Source organism: Crassostrea angulata, chromosome 5 (genome assembly GCF_025612915.1).
Source record: "Crassostrea angulata isolate pt1a10 chromosome 5, ASM2561291v2, whole genome shotgun sequence".
NCBI lineage: Eukaryota > Metazoa > Mollusca > Bivalvia > Ostreida > Ostreidae > Magallana > Magallana angulata.
In genome coordinates, this window is record NC_069115.1 from 30,091,730 (window position 1) to 30,115,336 (window position 23,607).

Genomic DNA, 23,607 nt, shown 5'->3' on the forward strand with positions numbered 1-23,607 from the left:
TACATATATTCATCTTCATATTCTTTGATGAGCCAAGCCATAAGCCGCAATTTTCATTTCATTAATAATTAATATTTTTCAGCCATATGCTTCTTGTGTACCAGTAATTTTCTTTTGTAATCAATTACCATAAATTTGAAAGTGTGACGATCAGATCGATCAGTGTGAATACCGGCATCAGATAGCTCAGTTGGTAGAGCAGCTCACTAGAGATTCAGGGGGCCCGGGTTCAAATCCCAGTCTGGTCCCGTCATTATTTCTCCCATCCCGTTACATTTGGTGCGGTGATGAACCCCTGGAACTTACAGGTAAACTACTGCCAGGGGAAGAGCCTGGGGTAATCTTCGAGGATGAAGATCATTTAAGGGGGGAAGGAATGTGATGGTCAGACCAGTTCAAATACCAGCACCAGATAGCTCAGTTGATAGTGCACCTGTCTGTAGATTCAGGGTGCCCAGGTTCAAATCCCAGTCTGGTCCTTCATCATTTCTCCCATCCCGTTAGCAAAAAAATATGAGCTGCAATTTTTTTTCTAAAATTTTTACCATAGAGTTGTTTAAAGTTACTTGCAGAATTATTGTAACACATGTAACATATTTTTGGATTGAAATAAAATTCTGAAAAATAAAGGCTCAAATTGCTTGAAAAGCATTTACAGCTCTATTCATCCATCATTTGAAAAGAAAGATAACTCTTTGTACTGTATTAGTTTGGTCTTTATATATATCATATATATGGATTTCGGCAATGGTAGCTCTTTCAAGTGGTAGAGCTCCTGACTAGATTTGCAGGGGTTTAGGGTTCGATTCCCGGTCCAGCAATATATTTTTGATCATGCTCATTCCTTCTCTCCTATTACTGTTAACAGTACACTGTTATCCTGCAGGATCTACAAATTGATCTAATGTTTTAAAAATTACTAGAAACTAGATTATAAAGGAATATATTGTGGATGTATTAAAATTGTCTTTTAGCTTGAAGACAAGAAACTAAGTATTCTTTTTATCAAAGATAAAATTTCATAGTGACATTGAAAAAAAAAAGTGTCAATATGTTTTCTGTTTTTATCAGAGGCAATTATAGGAGGTGTGTCTGATGACATTCAGCTCTCTGATAGGAGTAAGTCTACCTGTCTGTATGTGTATTCATATATAAAATAATATAATATGTACTGTACAGTAACATTATATATGCTGACCAATATATTATAGTCTTCTTACCCAATTTACAACAGATTGTAACTATTTAATATTAATTAATGTCGGTAATATACAGATTAACAACTGTCTGAACATGACATAATTTTAATATATGCATGGAAATCCTTGTAATATGTGATAGTGTGATTAACACTAATTATGAATTAACAGATATAACAGTACATGGCTATATCTTTGTTGAATAGTAATAAATGTTGTAATACAGTACCTAATAATTGTTTTGTTCATGTACTGTAGAAACATATAATTTCGTTGGGTCAAAATTTCGTTGTTTTTAAACCAAACAAGATTTCGTTGGCATTTAATTTCGTCATATCGTAATCTTTTTGTATTCATTAATACCAGGGTTAAAAATTCGTCATGGATTTAATTTCGTTGATTTATATTGCCAACGAAAATAACGAAATTAAATCCTCAACGAATATTTCTGCTTCTACAGTATCTTGTATGTTAATAACATGTGTATTGCTTTCTTTATGTATTGTTTTCAGAGTTGCTCCCCTTGTTAGCACATTTTTTTTTTCTTTCAGATGGAAGTTATTACAGTCTTAAATTAATTTTAAAAGAAAGTTATCTTCATTTTCTTTCCGTAACAAAATTTAGAAAAGAAATGGAAATTCGTGTTAATTTTAAAATTTTGAATGAGCTCTCGGTGTTTGTTTATTCTAAAAAGATTTGCATCATAAAACTTTTTTCTATACTAATTATGTATAGTATGAGCTTAACAAAGAAACCTTGATTAAATTTTTTTTCTGAATTAGATCTAATATTTAATTTTTTTTTCTTTGCAGAATCAAAAAAAGTCAAGAAAGGTAATTACATACATACAAATATTAAGATGGTTTTTTATTCAATCCTATTAACAAGACCATATATTAATAGGAAAAAAGTAAACGTTTCTAAAACATTAATTATTTTAATGATTTTGTTTCAGCCTCTAGTAACAAGCTGACCGTGTCAAAGGTCAAGTCAGTGATGCAGACAGATAAAAAAGGCAGCAAATCTAAAACGAAAGTAGGCTCCAAGGTCAGCAGTCGCAAACTCAAAAACGGCAAGGGAGAATCAGGTATCTATATGCTCTATGTAGAACTTTTAGTTGTTAATGAATCATTTATGCAGTAATTTTTTGTATTGAATTTCAATTCACTCAAATTATTTTAAATTTCTTGTTATATTTTTAAAATTAAGATTTACTACTTTTGTACTTCTTTTAGAGCGATATAAGTGAAAGACTCTCAATTATATAAGAATTGAGATTTAGGTTAAGAGTCCTGTAGGAAAAAAAGTGTATGTGCACATAAAATGAATTTAATGAATTTTATTCCCATATGAACATAAAAATTTAAATATAAAAAGTTAATATGAGGCAAACATTTTTCTTTGTATATATTTAAATAAGTGTAATTGATTTCTGCCATCTTTAAACTCTTTTGAGAATGAATATGCTCCAAATTCTTCTTTCCTTCTGATGCTGCCTCTCAATGCTCTATTACTGAATTCAGTAAAAAAGAAATCTGACATGAGGGGGCCCACCCCCACCTCCTCTATCCCAAACACTCCGCGGCTGCCCGGAATCACCCAGATGGATCTAGGGGGAGGTAACTGCCCACGGTTTGCATGCAGCAGCTTTGCACCTGCAAATCCAAAATGTCCACCCATTGTTGCATGCTCTCAGTGTACATTTTGAACACATGCATATATGTATTTGCCACCAAATCATTTGATGGTGTTGTGTGTGGATTTCTTTTACAGGACACTGCTATATTAAAATTTTTTTTTTTTGAAAATTGCTTTCATTCTCACACGTGAATGTGTTGAAAAAACAATAATACACAAGTGATTCTGGTTTGTTTTAGGCTCATTGCATACAATATTAGAACATTCATTTGTTCTTGTGCAGGTTTTCTGAAAAGATATTTTGGATCCTTTGTTTGCTTTCATATTTTGTTTGAAAAGTCAATGAAAAGGTATTTGTACCCAAGGCTGATATTTTCAAAATCAACGACTGGTACTGTCCTTCAATTTTGTTTTGTTAATAAAATTTCAAATAAATCTATAGCTTAATTTGATTTTAAAAAATAAAAGGGTTTTTAAATTTAGATTTATGTATCTATATATACTTAGAGGTTTTTGATATCTGGCCTATCCACTCCGATAGCATGTTTACTCACTGCATCTCTTAAATGTGTGTTACTTTCTGTAGAACTATAGGATTATGCCAATGAAAATAGGATCCCCATCCAATTTTAGTTTCAAGTTCCTTGCTACGTGCATGCATGTATTGATTTCTTGATTCCTTTGTTATTGAGTGTGTGGTTTTACCTTTTGTTAAAATGGAACAGATTTGCCATTGCATATATTAAATAGAACCTCCAATTGTAAAATGTTTTCATAAGGAAGCATCAATATAATAGTGTTCATTTCACTTTAAATTTTGATATGAATGTTGATTTGAAAATACATCATCTTTGGCCATCTTTATAACAACACACAAGCACAACCACATCATTTTTACATCTTGATTTATCAATCTGTGCTTAGTTAAAAACAAAGGGGATATAACATTGTTACATGTTCAACGTTTCTCAAAATCTAGGCAATGCTTTAAGATTTCTAAAATTTACATTGAAACGTGAGTTGCACAACCTGTAAGACTACTATGTAAGCCTTTTTTATATTTAAAGAAGTAACATTCTACGTATGAATTAAAATATCTACCCCTTGTCTACCGAACATGTACATCTTCTCTTTTATGCAGTTTCTAATCTTCAATTCTAGTTTTTCCATAACCAACACACAAGTTCATGCATCCCTCATATTTTGCTTTTTTAGATGAAGAAGATGGAGATGAAAAAGGAGGAGGACGTGGAGGAAAAGAGGAAGATGGAGAGAAGGAAGAACCTCCAGTGGCCATCCCCATGATAGGGGATACAAAAACAGGACCCCTGTCTCTGATTGCTGGCCAAGATAATCATAGAAGGGAACCTGTCAAAAAGACCAGGGTAGGTAGAGAATCGTCCAGGCGTTAACTTTTGTCAATCCCTTTTACTTTTACACATGAGTACTTATAATGAATAAATTGCTTATATATGTATTTTTAACATGTGTTTGTATTATCTATCTAATATACTGTGTTGTTTCAAGAGATAAAAAAATTCAACTGAAATTTCAAAACTTCTTCATTTGACTAGTGAAAGTGTTTGCCAATTGTAAGGTTGTTTTTTCAAGAAATAACTAACGAGGAACAAGCAATTCACTTTCTCTTTCTCTCTTCCAATATTAACTTGTATGGTATGTATAATGCTACAAAATGTCATTCAAAACCCCTGTTATTTCTATGTGCTGCAAGAAGGATGATATAAATCTTCCTCGGTCTTTGTCGAAATCGGTTTTACAACAACAGAAACCCAATGAGCCAGATGATCAGGTAGCTTGGTATTTTGTGTTGTGTGATGACGGATCAATTCTGATGTGGAAACATAGCATGCTTCAATGTAACCAAAGTGCAAGCTCAATATGTTTTACTTAAGATTTTCAGCACTGTGTGATGTTTTAGATGCCTCATATTTGTTGATGACCTTGCCCCGTTCCCCCAAAATATAACAAGGATATGTTTTCTAACTGAATGCACCTCTGTTGTTATTTTGTGACAGTTTCCTCACACCATATTTTTTTGCAAAATAAACAAAGTTGTTGATGGGATGTTTCACTTTGGCAGAAATTTAATGTATTATTTCTGCCCATTTACTGACTTTATGTATGTATGATGGTTCCAGGAAAATGAACCTGAAGGGCAGATTTCCCAGACTCTGAAAGAGCTGAGGAATTTTACCCTAGCCCCTCCTCTTCCTGATTTCCAGGTAAGGCACCTGGTGTCTGAACTGAAATCCACTGCCACAAGAAGTGAATCTCAATCTAGGTGTTGGAAAACACAATAAGCACCCGGTCTTGGTTTGAGGCTTGGACTTCATCAGTTTACCTCAAAAGCACTGTCAGAAAAAAGCACAGTTATGGCAAAATCACAAAAGAAAGACACGAACATAAGATTTTTGTTTGAAGCTTAGATTCCATCAGTGGTCCTCAAAAGCACTGTCTAAAATGCAATCACGGTGCTGGTAAAACACAAAACAAACACACACACACACATTTTAAAGTATGTAGAAAAAAGTGCAATGAGTATGAAAAATGACTATCAAATGTAAAGTTGCATGGAATAACATAAGTTTAATATTTGATTCAAAGGCACGGCATTCACAATAATCTTTTCTCTAAATATCACACACTTAATGATATTCTTTATTCTTCAAACTCAGTAGGTTGTGTTTTGTTTCTGATCTCTACAAATAAACTTCTGTCTTTTGCTCATATATATATATATATATATATATATATATATATATATATATATATATATATATATATATATATATACACATATATCAATCTATGATTTCGATTCTTTATACATTGCAATCAATCCATTCTTTAAATAATGATCTAAAGAGAATTGAAATATGCCATTTTAAAACTGTAGACGAATGACCTATTATTGGACCAATTCTTATTTTTTTCACAGTCACAGCTCTCCGTGATATAGGTTTTCATTTGTTTTTGTATATTAGTACATTCAAACCACTTGGGTCAACTGACACACTTACAGAATTGCTGTCATCTTGTACACAATGACTGGTATGAGGTCACGGATTAATTTTAATCCCCATGTTTGTTTACAATTCTTCTCCAGTAAATTCCTTTAATTCAACGAAAGCGTCAAACAGATTTTAGCGGACAATATCGAACAAGACAGGTTTTGAAAAACTTCAATTGTTGTATATCTAAATCTCAAATATCGCAGTCGACTTCAAAGAATTCAAGCGTCATGAAGATCATAATGAATGACTTGATTTTTTTTCGCTTTTTCAATTAAATTCAATCGGACATTATGAATCTATTATCTTCCCCCTGTATTTGTTCAGCAACTGAAAATTGGGTAAATAAAAAATCTGAACTAACGCACAGTAAATGAATTTTTCAAATGACCCTCAATATTGGTTCTTTCCTTAGGGTTATTTTTCTTAATCATTGAATTTAATGTGGTTCCTGATGTAGAACGTTTTGGGATTTAATCTTATTGATAGTTGAACATTTGTGACAGATTAATTTAGATGCTTGTTAGAGTTTCAAACGACAAGTGGATTTGGGAAATCCTTGCTTGAAAATATTCTACAATATTAGGATTTTGTTTTCGTTTTATAATATACCCCCACAAAGTGAATGCCAATTTTTGATTCCTAATTCATTGCAATAAAATTAAGGTAAGTTATCTTAATTAAATGTGTTCCGTAAAATGTACATTTACTGCAGTTTATGCTAGTTAAATACAATATGTCAATTTGTACAACTTTTAAAGTTATGTATATGGTCTGTATGGGATCAATTTATCATTTTTATTTGCTAAGAATGATTATTCGAATTTTGAACACTGAGAATGCTGAATGTAGTTGGAGAACTTGATTGAGTATTCAGTACTTGAGAACATTATCGATGAAAAAATATTTGACAAAGCTTTTTAGACGGTATATAGAAGTACATACTGCCTTTGACACTAATGGGTTTTGGCAATAAATATTATACAAACTTTCATTCATCATATTTAGCAGATATATGTTTAGGAATCGTAACGGACCTTGTGGAAAGTTTTAAGAACAGGAAACTGAGGTGGACGTTGACGCACGAATGTTGTGACATTGTTTTATTTTAGAAATAAAAAAAAACCACTCAAATTAATTTAAAAAAAACCCACACTAAATATTTGCATATTGAGAAGTGTTACCGCAATTCGAGATGCACATAATTTTGTAGGTAAGTGCATCCGACGCTCTAGCCAAAAAGAGACAAGCCAATCGCAACCTAGAGAAAAAACGGGCACCCAAGCCCCCCTCACCCCCTCCTAGGCCCCCGACTCCACCAACCCCAGAACCAGAGAAACCTGCAACAGATATATCTACAGGTAAGTGTATAGAGGTTCATAATTCTTTGTATTGACAGGTAAAGGTTCTTTTGTGTGGGGGCAAATATGAAACTTTTCAAATATCAATCTCGTGTGATAATTGAAATCAAACAAAATAATAATAGTATTTTTTATGTTGAATGGAAATGATCGGGATATTCTGTAAGAGCGCTTTTATGTAAGGTTAAAAATATGAAATAGCTTGAAAAGATGAAAATGACAAGCAATTTTTTTGATAGACTATATTTCAAAATTCTTTTCTGAAATGATCTAGTTAGGATGTAAAGTTTACGCTAACAAATGTATAAAGATTATTGCAGGGGACTGAATTCCGATTTTGAAAGAGCAATAGTTTGTTCTTTATAGCAATTACAAATGCTCTGCTTCAGGTCAGAAAATTTGTTTTCATTTGTGGTCTAGTCGGGATAGATAAATTGATACTTTAAAAATATTTCTTCAGAGGACTAAATTTCGTAGTAAATGAAGCTGCGATTGTGCTCCCTTTTACAGCTATTACAAGTGCTTATCCTATATTGTCTAGTTGGGAAATTAAAGCCAATATACTTGAAAAGATTTCTTCTGTGGACTGAATTTTAAAGTGCATTTAAAATGTTAAAACAGAGTGGTTTTGACCCTCTTGACTGCTATTGAAAGTGCTCTGTGACAGCCAGGCAGTGGATGTAATTTTCTACTACTAATACGAGTGTTCTGGCCTGTCAGAGAATTATTTTTCCTAAATAGATGAATTGGGAAATAAGTTTAAAGTTTTTAAAATTCTTTGGAGGACTCATTATTGAAGTACATGTATATGTAACATTGAAGCAGTAGCTTTATAGTTAACTTCTTTACAGCGATCTCTCCTGTTTGTTTCAGGGCAGAAAATTCTTTTCCCCATTTGATCTAGATCTTTATTAGAAATATTGAAGGAAGAAGAAAAAAATTCGCATATTGCTTACTTGGAAAACAAAAATAAAGAAATGCTAAGAAACTTCAGCAGAGGTCTGAATTTCAAAGTACTTTTAAAGCAGTGGGTTTGAATGTTAATTTTTTTTTTTACAGCTATTGCAACTGCTCTGCCAACAGTTAACATCGAGGAGCCCCCACTGCCTGACCCTAGTCTTCTCACCTCTAAGCCCACCTCCCCAGTCAAGAACAACAGATCTCTCGCCTCCCCCATAAAACTGCAACAGCGGCTGATCAACAAGAGGAAATCCTTCAAGCGTGACACCTCGTATGAGGATGAACTGCGCAGACAGGAGCTACTAGAAAAGAGAAGGCAAAAACAGATGGAGCTGTTGGAGAAAATGAAATCAAGGCAGGGTAACATGAGCACGGAAGTGGAATATATTGATGGCGTACCTAGTTTTGATGATTGTAAGTGGTCTCTCCTTTGAAAAAAATGTCATTAAGATTTTTTCATTTGTAAAATTTGCAATTTTTTTTTTATATTTTTAAATGAAAATTAAGGTCAAGATCTAGTAAATGATTCCAGACTGTCTTTTTGGCGCTAGAACAATTATGACGTCATAATTGATTTGATGATTTTTCCCCCGTATTTTACGGCTTTAAAGGAATTATGTAGAAAATAAAACAATATTTTGACATTCTATATTTAATCACGGGAAAAGTAATGCCGGTACCTATATTCTATTTGACATCATTTAAAGAGGAGGTCAAGAGCTTGTATAATGCCGTTGTTGGAGAGACTGTAGGCATTCTAGATATATTTCATTAGTCAAAAATGGACAAAACTCTGATATTTGTTACTTTTATCTTTCATATTTCATAGAAAATGATTGTTTGAAATATGAATTTTCATTGCGTTTACCAAAAATTCAAGCCCCGGTACACCCTATTAAACAAAGATATTGTTATGAAGCATCATTAAAAGAGTTTATATCTTGAATTTCATAAACCTGTAGGCACCTTTCATCTACTAGATCTTGACCTTAAAAGCATACAGAATCTAAAAAGTAATACTGTATACAGGGAAATATTCGCCCCGTTTTATTTTCGCCCCTTTTGCTCTCGTTGTCAGAGGGCGAATTTAAGACTGGGCGAATTCTATGTTACAAATAATATATCTGTAAACACAATTGCAACTGGGCGAATTCAACACTGGGCGAAACCGTTTGCAAGTGTAGAAGAGCGAAAATAACAAGGGGCAAAAAATAACCCTGTATACAGTATATACATGTACCTTCCTGTTCAATTTTTGAAGGTTTTAAGCATTCTATAATTTTTAAGAGGGACAATGTATAATACAATTAACAGATATAACAGTTTAGTAATTACTGTACACTCAAGCTTTTATGAAAATGTTCTTAATTTTTAGCAGTGAATTCAAATACTTGATTATTTTTCAGATGGATTCTTGGCAAAATATTGTATTTTTAACAGAGGGATGTTGGAAATGTACAAAAGAACTTTCGAAGTGGTGAGATATCAAACATTTTATTCTTAGATCGACTAGCAAAGACCAATTATTTTGTATTATTTTGTATTAATCGTGTCATTTAAAAGAAATCGGAGTTATCCAAAATTTACTGTTGAAAATATAATTACAAATTTTTTAGATGGTATGTTGCCCTCAAAACGACCATCATGGTATTAAACTTTTGTCTGATTTTGAACTTTAGGTGGATGATGAATGTAAAGGCTGGTTGAATGGCATAGAAGCTATGATAGCTCTAAGAGGAGTCAACAACCGTCTGACGATGCAGGAGGAGGAGTATTTATACAGGGTGGGTGTGCACTCCTGTTGATTTCTGAACCAATCACATGTTTTATTGAATCTCTCTCAACCAAATAAAAAATTACACCCCACCTCGCCTCAACAGATAAAAGAAAACGGAACTCTTCAACAAATGAAAGAAAAAAACTATACAAAATGGAGCATACATATAGATTAGTGTGTGTTTCTTTTTCTCTGTAGATTTTGGAGGTATCCGGTTACAACATATCAAAAGGTGCTGACTTTAAACTTTTCTCTGTGTTAGCTGCCCTGTCACACAGAATTTCTGCTGTGGAGTAAGTGTTTTTAAAAAATTTCAAAAATACCTTATACAACACACATCTGTAAATAACTAAATAAACTACCACAGTTTTGGAGTTCATGAAACCTCAATTTTATAAAGGTCTCACAATCCATTATATAATAAATGTACTTTTTTACAGTGATTGGATGAAACTTCTCATTGACACAATGGACTTTCGAACTTTGGAAATGAAAACATTCATGTGCAAAGTAAGAATTTATCAAAACATGTTACACCTAATAAATGTTATCTGTTAAGTGTTAATGTATCACGTGTCAAATTTAGCTCAAAGCTAAAATGAGGATTATGTTAAAAAATAAGTAATATCTTGTTTATTCAATAGAGACGAAAAGACGCAAAATGATAAATTTAAAATAATTACTAAAAATGCTCTACATTCATTTATAAAACGTACATAAGTCAATATTCAGGTTCTCAGTTCACTTCAAAATTTGACAATTATAATGTGGGCAAAATTTGGAATTGTGATATCATTGCAGCAAAATTTAGTGCGTTTTTATTAATTTTTTTTTTGCAAAAAATCCTTGATAGATAACACTAACCTTTTTCGTGTCTTGATTCAGAATATTGTTCGTTCGGTTTTATATCTTATAATTGCTATTTTTTCACAGAGACTTTGGGAGTGCAATGTGGATAACGAAACCAACAGGATATCACTTGAACAGTTGTGTATTGAGCTCCGGGCGGGAGGAATAAGCGAGAAACACGAGAGAGAAGTTCGGGAGAAACTCGGACACCTGAAATCCTTGGATTTGCTAGACTTTCTGACCTACGTCCCTTTGTTCATTATGATCCACCAGTCTGTCGTGGATAATCCGCTCAACGATGTACGAGACAAATAGTGCTGACTAAATTTTTAAATTTTATTTTCTTTGTATTGTGCTCCAGATGTTTGGTGCTAGCTTTTCATGTACACTTTTATAATTTTTATGAAAAGTGCTGAACGAGAATTGACAAGTTTTACCCGGAGGAGACGACACTGTGATTGATATTTCAGTTTACAAATATATTAATTAGACTTATTTTCAAGTGTAGGTTAAAATATTGGTGTATAGAATATGTAAGCACGTTTGATTTAGAGTATTCATATTGATATAAAAAACTACCGAAAAATACAATTTTTTTGGCATGGTTTTATTTCAGGCAAATATTTCGATCAGATCTGAAGCAAAAACAATAACATAAGTCTTATATTCACAATTACTATGACATTATCGACAATCTGAACAAACAAACAACTAGTAAAATTCAATTCATCCCTATGAAATACGCTTTTGGAAAGGGTTATGCATATATTTGCATAAAGAAGTTTCGTACATATGTGGGTTCAATTTCTAGAAATATACTTAAAGTTATCAACATAAAAACGACTTACAAGGTGTTCCTTTAAAATGTAAGATTTTATTTTGTGGAAAACAAATTTAATGATGAAATTTTTTTAGCTGTCTACTCTAGTCCTTCAGAAAAGTTAATGACCTTAAGCCAATCATGTTGATTGCACTATTGTCAAACAAGATACTGAATAATAAAGGTAAAGTGTATCTATAGAAAAAGCAATTTCTGACTCTTTATATAAGCCACCAGCAAAATATATATATTTTTTATTTAGATTAATGTATGTTATAACTGAACTAAGACATACTAGTAACCAATAAAAGAGAAACCAGGTTTGGTTTCTACATCAAAATATTTACTGCATTTTGTTATTCTTCTACAAATGTATAATGGTATTATAAACCAATTGTCGAACAAACTCTGAAAAGATGAAAGAAGAGGAATGAAGCGTTGTTTACCGAGAGTTATCTTCTCTGGTTGGTCTATTACTTCATTCGATCACGTCGTATAATGAATTTTAATTCGATTCATTTTTTTTTAATTCATCTTGTCTTGCTTATGAAGAAGATTTTTAAAAATTCATTATATACTGTAAACTATACCTGTGTCTTCTTTCCTTGATTGACAAGTACATACATTTCATAGATTGTTAATAAACGTTTCTTCTTAAATATGAAATTTATCAAATTTGAACCAATTACAAATTCAAACATTTATCGCAATAGCAAAATCAAACGAAAATGATTTTGAAATACACAAAAGATGAGATGTTCAGTAATTTGACTCATAATTGTAGTCAAATTATCGCTATTATACTCGGAGACAATATCATGTTTTACGTAACTACTAGTGTGTAATTTTGAAATATGAATAAAAAATTGAAAAGAGTTATACAGAAATACAGAGTGTCTCATAATATATGATACCATTTTTATCTTTAAGTAACTTTTGATTAAATTTATTTATTAAACTATCAAATGTGTTTTCACAGATGTATATAATGTGAATGTTCACTCTACAATTCAGAAGCTTTTGACAAATTGGGCACTGTTTATGAAAACATAACTAATTCAAATGCTCAAAAATGACGTTCCTTTTTTCAATGACATCGTCAAGTCAATGAGTAAAGTTCATCTACACAGCCATTGTATGGATCCTGTTTTCTTAAATCTTCTCACTATTCAAAGAATCTGTTGCTCTTTAAGTTGTTGCTCAAGGGTATTCTTTTTGCATAATTCATAAAACTATTATATCTGGAGTCTGTATATATTTTGATAATACAGTTTTAAGACTGAAGATGAGTGCTCTATTATATTGTCTGATTCACTCCACCAGCGAAATAAAATGCAATTTTGTGACATGAAGTTTCTAAAAAAAAAAGCATTTTCCCCCGACTTGTTTTTTTTTTTTTTGTGTGGAAAAAACTTGAATGATAGAATTTTTTATTTGAGTCACAATTTACAAGTTTTGCCCAAATATTGTTTATTTTATACAAATTTCCACCTGTATCAAACAATCTGAAAAATAAAAGAAAAACCAACAGTCTGGAACACCAAGTTTTATTTTAAGAATAATCTAAGCTTAAAATTGGAAATGATAATTATGCAATGATGAAATTAACATAAACAATTAGTTTTTGATAAAAAAATTGTACATGTATGTATTATATGATTAAAGTTTTACGCACATAATCAAAATAATATGCAGCAGATATTTTAAACCTTAAGAGGGATAAACATATTAGGCTAAATTTTCATTTCTACTACATGTAGATATGAAAATTTTCCATGATAACAAAACAACATAGAATTTGTCAGTATAAATATACTAGCTAGTACATAGAGGTATGTTAAACCACTGTTTCGTAATTAAGTGAAAGAAAAATCTCCCAAGCGTTTGGCTGTAATGGTATTTATATTGTTTGTCCACAAGACTTCAGTAATTGCTAATCAATCCATTCATTGTCTGATGAGTTGTCTTCTTCCTCGCTTCCTTCGATCACTTTACGACGCATTTCAAATGCTCTGTTCATGATGGAATGGACGTCAAAGTTTCCATCTGGTGTCGACTTCTTGAAGATTCCTTTCCCATTTTCATTGACCTTACGTTTCATTATATCTGTGAATTTGTTACAGAGTTATTGTTTGTATTCAATATTTAACAACATGAAACAATATTATATGAAATATGCCATTTATTTACAATTTTCTTTAAAATGAATTGACATTCGGTAATTGTTATTTTCTTATTTAGTTATATCGATACCCTGTCAGTTAGTTTTCAAACCTTTTGAATAGTAACACATTAAAACATTACAAAAGGGTTACAGATAGAAAAAACAGTTTTGTATCACTATATATATTATTCGTTGATTTAAAATAACTTTTCGTAATTTCTTTTGTAACATCATAATAATAGGTACATACAAATTGAAAAAAAAACAACGTATTTATTACATTATATGCAAATTGAACTTACCTGGTATTCTGGAAAAAAAGTTTGAATTAAAACTACAGATCGAATTAGGACCATGTAACCCAACAAGTAGTTCTAAATTTTCAAAAGCAAATGATTTAGACACCTGCTTTTAACCTCACGTGATTAAGGTCCCACGAAATGCAAGTTAAACAACTGAGTTATAAATTTTGTAAACGATAACAAAATTCTAAGAAGTTTTGGGGGGATTTTAGACGAGCAAATTGTTTTCATAGAGTTTTTTTCAACTTTATTTTGAAGAAAAAGATAATGATCTTGTGCATATTTGCTTAGGAAATAATATAGTTCAAAATTTTAATTAATTATTAAATTATGTAAAAGCCTTAAATATATTTTCTAGATTACAGGCAATTATCCAGAAAATTCAGGCTTGAAAATTAACCTTTGATAAAAGCTGATAATTATATCTGCAAACTGTTGTAAAGATTTGTCTTACCATCCAAGTGACGCAGATCTGCATGTTAAAATATATTTTACATTACTAACTTTGGAATAAAGTAGGAAAGACAATCTCTAACCGGCTACTCTGTCGGAACTATATATTGTATCCAGTTAAAAATTCAGTAATCGGCTATTACTAAAAAATTAAAGTAATGAATATTTTAACAAAATTTAAAAAAAATGATTTTTTTCTCTTCTTTCGAGGCTATCTAAAGATGAAATGGAGTTCGTGCTCGTAGAGGATATTCGGTCAGTAAATAAAGTATATGTATTCAGAATTTTAAAAGAAAAGATAATAAAATTATGAACGACGTGTAAATGTCCAAAAAAGAAAGAAAATAACCTACGAACTCTTATATTATTTCATAATTTATATTTTATAAATTGTGTCAAAAAATTATTGAAATACGTAAAAAAAGAATAGGATCTCATAAACAATTCCGTTTACAAAAATAAGACGGTCCTATGTACTGAAACTGATAATTTATTTTATTATATGAAATATGTGAAATCTTATTCGTATAGATTGGTTTATCAAGAAACAAGTATTAGAGACAACGCTTAGTTTTTTTTTGGTAAAAAAAACAAAAAAAAAAACCAAAAAAAACTTACGAATGCCCCCTCGAATTTGTTCTAAAAAATTGCTACCACCGCCAACCAAACCTGACTGCCTCCGAGTGGATTTTCGTTTTAGGGACATCAAAAGAGCTGAGCTTGTCTGAACGGAAGAATTCTTATTATCAGATGCATTTGTTGTAACCATTTTTGTATTAATGGTTGGTGGTGGAGGTGCTTTGGGGGCTGATGGTATGGTTCGAATTGGTTCGGAGCTGATAGTAGAGGGAAAAGGTGGGAGCGGGAAGTCGTCCTCTTGTGTTTCAGGTAACGATTGAAGAATGGTGGACACCCGGGCAAACATCTTTTTAGATGGATACCGCCTTGGATAATCGTCCTCCGGAGAGAGAGGTGGCGGGGGAGGAGGTGGGAGATCGTTCCCGATAAGGCTGTAATGTGACTCAATGACTATGTCTGGGTTTCGGTTTGGTGGTGGCATACGAGACTTTGAAGTATTTATACTCCCAGAAGAGTATTTCTCCGCCATATTAGGCTGTGATGCATAGACGTTTTTTGATGATCACTATTTTCGATTTTATATTCATGTTTATTATTCCCACTGCTGGTATGGTTTGATACATCCTGAGTACACTGAGGCAATCTTGTGTCTTCCTGGTCATAAGGAACATTTTCTTGTTTTCTTTGGTTCACTCTTAAACTTAGCTGTTTGTTGATTGCCGCAGCTTGAATCTCAGTGGGATTCGCGTAATGTATAAACTCTACACCATGTTCCTTTCCCTTATACCTTTCTGCTTTGGTTTTCACTATACGTGGCTTTTTTCCTTGATTAGTTGGCTTGGGTTTCTGTTACGGAAGAAAAAGGATCTAAGATTTCCCAATGTAAATGACTTATGCCGACAAACTTTAAAAATTTGTTAAAAAAAAAAAAAAAAGGAACAGAAAAAGGGAATACAATTTAAGGTTTTTTAAAAACAAAGTTGAAGACAATTTAAAAACAAAATTCAATTGATAAGCTTTTTTGCATCTTTCCATATTAAAGAAATGTGTTTTTGGAACGTATCAAAAGACATCATTTTTTACGCATTTTCACACATGTATAAAAAAGGGTTAATTCTGATTGAAAGCTTTAATTTTTCTATCTGTTTAGTCCATTTTCATCACTTTCATTAACCTCAAAACCTGGATTTTTAAATTATCTTTCCAATTTCTTGTCGAAAAATTAAAGTTTTGAACTTACCTTTTTCTTCCTTGACTTTAATTCTAATTCGATCTTTTTGTTTTCCATATCCTTTTGAATGTCAAGGAACCACAACTCAAAGAAGTAACCTGGATCTGTGTAGAATTTTAAACTGTCTCTTCCATCATCCCTGCAAAACAAATATATGTATGATTTATGTTCTATGTTTATTTCGGGCAGCCCAGAAATCGCTATTTATTTCAAAATATTAGAAATTGTCTAGGACTGCTTCAAATGCCATGCTTACTAATGAGTTCGTAAATTAGAAAATCGTGAAAACTTAAAGAGATGATTATAAAAATAGTAGTATGTTTTTAATGCTTCAAAGAAATTTGATTACTTCTGACATAGAAGACCCGTGTTTACCTGTATTTGCTGAGTTTGTTGAGAGCTGGGGTTGGGTTACACTGACTGTAGGACTTCAGTGTACATCTAGGTATTGTAGATCTAGACACAACTTGCTGGTCGTAAATAGTGGAACTTTTGAACGGCTTCTTTAAATGTAATTCGTGAATGGATACTGCAAGAATATTAACCAAATCATGCATGCTTTTTATGAGTGAGAGGAAAAGTGATTACCGCTCATCCCATTCTTTAAAAAAAAGACCCTTCATAATGACCTCATAGAAGACAATGATATTTTTTGAGAGGAAAGGCGATTTCTTACCAATTTATTTTTGTGCTGTGCTAGATATATTGGATTCGTGTGAATTTAATTTGTAATTGGTTTGGTAAATCATCATTTATCATAAAAGCATTTTATGAGTTAAGAGATTTTTAAATCTCAGATACCAAGTGTTCCTGCTGTTGCATCCAGCCTCGTTACTTTCTCCTGGAGCTGGTCGATTCGACCCTGGAGATGTTGGGTCCGGTCGATGAACGTTTTGACCTCTATCGACATTTCGGTAAACATGTCCTCCGCGTGCTTGCTGAGGCTGCTCAGCTGAAGGATGATGTTACTAAGGGTGTGATTGGTGACGCATTCTAACTCATTCTTAATGCCCTTCTCTACCTTCACCCGACTGACGTTGATAGGTTCCAAACACCGCTGAATGAACGGCATTGTCACTTACTAAGTAAGTTCGATCTGGAAACGTTTATAGAATAAGACGAAGAACTAAAAGAATAGTGAAAACTTAAACTTTTTTTGATAGTTGTCATGAAGCAATGAGAAATGCACCAAAGAGTGGCAAAACCTCGCGAGTTTTACCAATTGCAAAGAGAAAAAGCATACCCTGACAAATATGCAGTGGATAGAGTGTAAGTCATCAAAGTAAATGTAATCAGCACATGAATATGCCATTAACTTTGTTTTAGTGAGAAGGAATGCTGGATGGCCGAGGTCATTGAGGCCATTTTTTGACAATATCAATCTCATTTAAAAGAAAGACTATGTTTAAAGTTAATTAAATGTTTTCTTTTCTTTACTGATTAAATGATATATTATCACTACATAAATTAAGTCTGAAATTTAAAGGTTGTTCTAAATTGTAATTTGTTAACCATCCATCCATCTTAAGATCTCGTTCTTATGATTCACTTTATCGTCTTCATTCTCTGCCACACAAACCCAAACCGATATTTGATACTTAACAACAATCAAATACCATGGCCTAGACATATGGAGTAATATCTAATCCTATTAGCAGAAAGAGAAGATTTGAGTCAAAATGTATGAAAGTTTTTGAAGAGCATACATTCTTTAGTTAATGTGTTGTCATATTTTAATTTTACGATACTGTGCGCAGTAAAATTCAATTCATGAATACATGTACCTTGTAAATTGTAAACAAGGAAATATTTTTATTCATTTTTATATTAGTCTAGCTTTCACAGCCACATATGTACATAATATATATCACATGAAATATGTTACTGTTTCCAAAATGTGAAAGGACATTTTTATACTAAGAGAGACAGATAGAGAGAAAAAGAAAGAAAGACAATTCATGTAATATGTTACATGTATAAATGTCTTGCGTTCAAATTCCAAATATCTGCAATATTTCAACAGTAAATATTTTTGACCTGCAATTCTATCAGTGATGATATTTTTTAGTGCTTCTCTGCTTAAATGAATTGTATTTTAGAATGTACTTGTATCGATATATTGTTTCACTAGAAGAATTATTAAGTAACGGTTTTCTATCTTATCTATATTCTTTTTTTCAAATTTTCCAAAGAGAATTGAATCTCTATTAAAACCAACATTTCTGCCCAGTTTTTCATTCAGCCATTCTTCAATAGCATGTCGGAGTTCTTAAACAAGCGGACATTCAATAATAAAAAAAAAGGTGACTGATAGTCTTATTGTCTCTCTTGCAAAATTTACATATCAATAATATTTATTTTGTGGAGGTGAATGTGATAGTTTTAAGGAAATATTCTATGTAATATTTTAAAACTGAAGTCACTGTAGCTTAAATTTTTGCTGTTCTAAAATGTAGCCAAATATACTTTTCCATTCAGTATTTGAGAATTTCCTTTCTGTCTATTCCTATTTTCTTATAAATGTAATATCAGACCGTTTATCATTTATCAGTTGCTTATACATAATCTTTACAGCCATTTTTGTCATTAAAATAAATACTATATACAGGGTTACTTACGTGTAATTTTTGCCTTTCTACACTTGCAAACAGTTTCGCCTTGTCAAGAGATACAATAGGAGACATTGGAATTCGCCCAGTCTTTAATTCGCCCACTGACAATGAGGGAGAAAGGGGCGAAAATAAAACGGGGCGAATATTCCTCTGTATACAGTAGATATACATGTAGTATTAGGAATGAGAGGCAGGGATTGCTTCACAACTCTTTTATTTTGTAAAATAAACAAGTGATTGTTTTATTGCATTTCTTAATCCTGTACATTCTAAATAGGTTATCTCAGACTTCTATACATTTTTGACATAATCAAAGGCGTGTACATTACCCTTTTCATCTATGCAATCATTAACAAATAGAATATCTAAATTATTAAAACTTTTAGAAAACACTGATCTTACACCAACGGTTATTCTAGAATCATACCATAATATGGTCACAATAAACATCTGAGACAGTTTCACATTTTGCAATGTATACCTTTGACCAACGTTGAAACATATCTATCCAAAAGCCGTTAGTTATTTTTACAGTTAGATTCTTAATAGACTCTATTCCAAATTTCCAAAGATTATCTACATCAATATTTAGTTCTGAGCTGCTTAGTAACTTTGTACAATTACTATTTGAATGTGAAATTCGTTGAACCCAAACTGCATCCAAGACAGTAATATAGCAAGTGTAATTGACCATTATTAAATCCCTATTTTCATACTCTTGAAGTGTTTTTTTTTAATTTGGGATTTTTCATATTCCACAAAAATGTACGATATATTTTCAAAGTCTTTTATACTTTCCATTTTAAGGGTTGGTAATGTAAGTATTAAAGGAGCACGATTTTGGTCAAAAATTATTTTCCCGATTTTAATGTTTACAATGCCTCTGTTAGGCATTTTTTAATAGGCAACCAAAATTTGAAAATCATTTGTTGAGTTACAAGCGAGTTACATAGCTAACAATTCTTTGCTTAGTAAACAAAGCTTTTGTTTACATTTATGTTGAATGTTGAAGTTAAAATTCCAGTTTTAGACCTAAAAACGAATGTGTTAAACGTTATGGAATCTCTTTACATGCTTAAAATGAATAAGAAGGACAAATCAGCTTAAAAAAGAGTTTTACTGCATGGTATATTGAACCTATGTAAAAAAAAAAAAACAGTGCACGGGCCTTGTTTACATTACAAAGACTTGTGAGCGCTGTATCTTGCTTATAACTCTACGACTGACACTCACATTTCATGATCACTTGGTCATTATAGAAATACATTCCTATTGTATTGTAAATAATAAAAATAGTAAAATTGAATTTGACCAAAATCGTGGCCGTGTCCCTTCAAATGATTAAGCTTTGGTATTTATAGTGTTTTTAACCTTCCAATTGGAGTAAGTTATCTACTTGTACAATGGTCCCTCTAATTGCATCCTGTTTAGCCTTATAGTTTTAATCAATCATTTCATATGAATTAATTGAAAATGTTATGCCAATAGCTCAAAATGTTTGTTATTCCAATCAAATTTTGATCTTGTTTGAGATTGTGATATTTTTTGTTCCTCGCCCTCAATTATAATACCTTATGATCTTTGTTATTTCGTATTAGAATACCAAGTATTTCTGCGCATAAAAGAAAATGATAGGGAGATATAGGATCACTAAATTTTAGCTGGTTTTCCGTTTGCATTTCCTTGTTGATAAAACTTGCATCTAAAATATGCGTTCGATGTAAAGAAAGTGGAGGATAGAAAGAAAATGAAAAACATATTTACCAAAAATTAATGTGTACCTCGATGCTGTATAATCGTGCACTCGACTGAATAGTAAAATATAAGGTCAAAAAACAAAACAAACAAAATAATTTTTAAAGGGGCATGGTCATGATTTTGGTCAAATTCTATTTTTCTGTTTTAATTATTTACAATGCTTTCGAAATGCATTTCGATTGACCAAATGAAATTGGAGATTCAGTAGTGAAGTTATAAGCAAGATACAGGGCTCACAATTCTTAGTCATGTAAACAAGGCTCGTGCCCTGTTTTTTTTTTTTTACATTAGTTCACATTATCGGTAAAAGTTCTTTTTCAAGCTGATTTTTCCATCTTCTGATTCAATCTAAGCATGAATAAACATATCTTAACGTTTACCACATTCATTTTTGGTCTAAAAATGGAGTTTTCACTTCAACGTTCTAAATGTAAACAAAAGCTTTGTTTACATAGCAAAGAATTGCAAGCACTGTTACACGCTTATAATTCAACGAATGACACTTAAATTTCGGTTGCCTATTAAAAATGCCTTACTGAAGCATTGTAAACATTAAAATCGGGAAAATAATTTTTGACCAAAATCGTGACCTTGCCCCTTTAAAAATGCAAAGGGAAAAAAAGGGTATTTCTAAAATTTTACCGTCAGTTATAAGCGAGATACTGGATTGCATTTAGTTGTTATGTAAACAAAGCACGTGCCCTTTTTTTAATCTTAGCCTCTAAAAAAGCTTTTTTCACCCCACCCCCCCCCCCCCCCAAAAAAAGAAAAGAAAAGGAAAGCAGAAGTTAATAAGCAATATTATTTTTTGTTATATTCTAGCTGCAAAAATAACAATTCTACATTACAGAATTTTGGATATTAAATTTACAGCTCATGTTGCTTTAAAAAACTTTTATTTAAAAATGATTTATCGATTCTATAATGTAACCTGTTAAATAAAATAAAAATGAGTAAGTTTACTCACATAGCAACTAGTACATGGAAAGGTTGTACACAAGGACAGTATAACATGTCATCCGTATTTTCACATTGATTTCCCCCCCTCCAAAATCTCAAAACTTCAAAATAAAAAAGTATGTTTAGTGTACACGAAGAATGTACGTTCATCACTTCTTAAGCGATTATTTTAAAGGTTGTGCGTATATAAATATAAAGTTGATGCGAGGAAGTTTTTTTTATCATTATCTTTCCTTAAAATGACCCGTGTTTGGACATTTTCCCGTATATACCTCATGATTAGTATATATACTTTGTGTCTTTTTTATAGTATAAATCAAATTACACCATTTCACAGATATGTAAACTTGAATATACGCAATACTGTAAATGTACAAACAGAAAACAGCGTAATAAGAAACATATTATTCATACCAGGAAACTCAATTCAGTACAATTATGTTACGACAGCACTACTACTTTTACAGCTATGAAAAACAATCTGAGACAAAATCTCACATATGAAAAATGTTTTTGGGGATAGATTATTTGAAATCAGTGTTAAGGCAGTGGTAAAAGCTTTGAACTACTTTACAACTATGGCGAGTTGTCTGCCTCAGGTGAGCATCTAGGAGCTCACTTGTACTCTCTCTCTCTCTCTCTCTCTCTCTCTCTCTCTCTCTCTCTCTCTCTCTCTCTCTCTCATAATCCTTGTCTCCCCCATGGAACTGCAGCAGTTGACTAACAAGCGAAAATCCCTCAAGCAAGACATCTCCTATATAGATGAGCTTGACATGCAGGAACAATTAAAGAAAAAAAAGGAGTAATGAGTATCATATTGATTGAGTGCCAATTTAATTTACAAGATACGACCTTGGCGAAAATTGTACTATAGTGTGCATGTTTTGGCAAACACATTGTCAAAGGTAACAGAAACGCTGAAATAAAATTTGAGAAACCCACAACTTAACTTTGTTTGAAGACCTTTTTTTTTATCCGGATAGCCACATATTCTTCTAGGAATATGATGTATATAAACTGTGTACATACTAGTAGTATGTCCATCAATGAAAATGTTCATTTCAACTTTAATAAGACAGGCCAAATTCACGAATGACATGGTTTTGAGTTTGGTTTGCGGCAGTGGATCTTGTGTGGTTCCCCAGCCTAGTGTCTTCTTGAAATCTACCCCTATAAAAAATGTCGGTCCAACGAGTAGCTTTACTATCGGTACAATGTACTAAACATCCTTCTATTAAGTGACATTAATATTTTAGCTCACCGTTGTAGTTGTATGAAGACCTTACTAAGAAATTAATCGTAATGTATAAATTGCTTTTCACATATCATTTTAACCAATTATTTTCAAGGGACCATCTCAGCGTTTAAGGACACCACGAGAGTAGTTTTTTTCCTACAATTTTTGTCTAAAACTACTGTTAAGCACGGTTATAAGGAAAATTAAGTCTTTGGATAAGAAACTGCATTTTTTAAAAAATGATGACGTTAAGGTGATGTCAATTCTCAGCAAAATTGATCATAAGCATGATGGGCATAGGATCCCTGGACTTAATATGAACGATTTAAGAATAAAAGTATAATAATTAACTAAAATTTATTCTATGTCTATGCTGGTCTAATTAGAAATGCAATGTTAATGTACATATTTTAACTTCTAACCACTTTTTGAAGAATTGCTATGGACTGTCTGACTTATGTATGAAGATATGCAGATACATTGTTGAATTCCAGATTCAATTTCTGAGATCAAACACCAATAGATACTGCATGATAAAAATAAAAAAGAAGCCAAAACAGAAACCATGACAAAGCAGGAAGAATCAGAATGATGTGTTCTCTCGTTCTACTTTCTATGCCTCTCTTGAACAATACTCTATGGCAATGAAAGTTGTGATTCATTTCCCTCTGTTGT

The 23,607-nt window shown here is 31.9% G+C and overlaps 1 protein-coding gene and 1 pseudogene across 13 annotated transcripts in view; one reads left to right on the forward strand and one right to left on the reverse strand.

Annotated features, from left to right (window-relative positions):
* Positions 1–11,980, forward strand: part of LOC128184239 (neurofilament medium polypeptide-like) — a 36,909-nt gene extending 24,929 nt beyond the window's left edge. For 9 of the 13 annotated variants that reach the window (XM_052853638.1, XM_052853641.1, XM_052853635.1 and 6 more), the window contains 13 exons: positions 1,072–1,119; positions 2,012–2,032; positions 2,155–2,286; positions 4,053–4,222; positions 4,570–4,647; positions 4,997–5,080; positions 7,083–7,230; positions 8,290–8,604; positions 9,597–9,667; positions 9,870–9,974; positions 10,166–10,260; positions 10,408–10,477; positions 10,901–11,980. In XM_052853638.1, the coding sequence (XP_052709598.1) occupies positions 1,072–1,119; positions 2,012–2,032; positions 2,155–2,286; positions 4,053–4,222; positions 4,570–4,647; positions 4,997–5,080; positions 7,083–7,230; positions 8,290–8,604; positions 9,597–9,667; positions 9,870–9,974; positions 10,166–10,260; positions 10,408–10,477; positions 10,901–11,131 (1,568 nt within the window). In that variant the 3' untranslated portion in view covers positions 11,132–11,980. The remainder of the gene's footprint in view (positions 1–1,071; positions 1,120–2,011; positions 2,033–2,154; positions 2,287–4,052; positions 4,223–4,569; positions 4,648–4,996; positions 5,081–7,082; positions 7,231–8,289; positions 8,605–9,596; positions 9,668–9,869; positions 9,975–10,165; positions 10,261–10,407; positions 10,478–10,900) is intronic. The other 4 variants (XM_052853636.1, XM_052853646.1, XM_052853637.1 and 1 more) reach the window with 3 other exon arrangements.
* Positions 11,981–13,174: 1,194 nt separating this feature from the next.
* On the reverse strand, positions 13,175–21,844 carry LOC128182861 (actin-binding protein WASF3-like; annotated as a pseudogene).
* Positions 21,845–23,607: the final 1,763 nt, after the last annotated feature.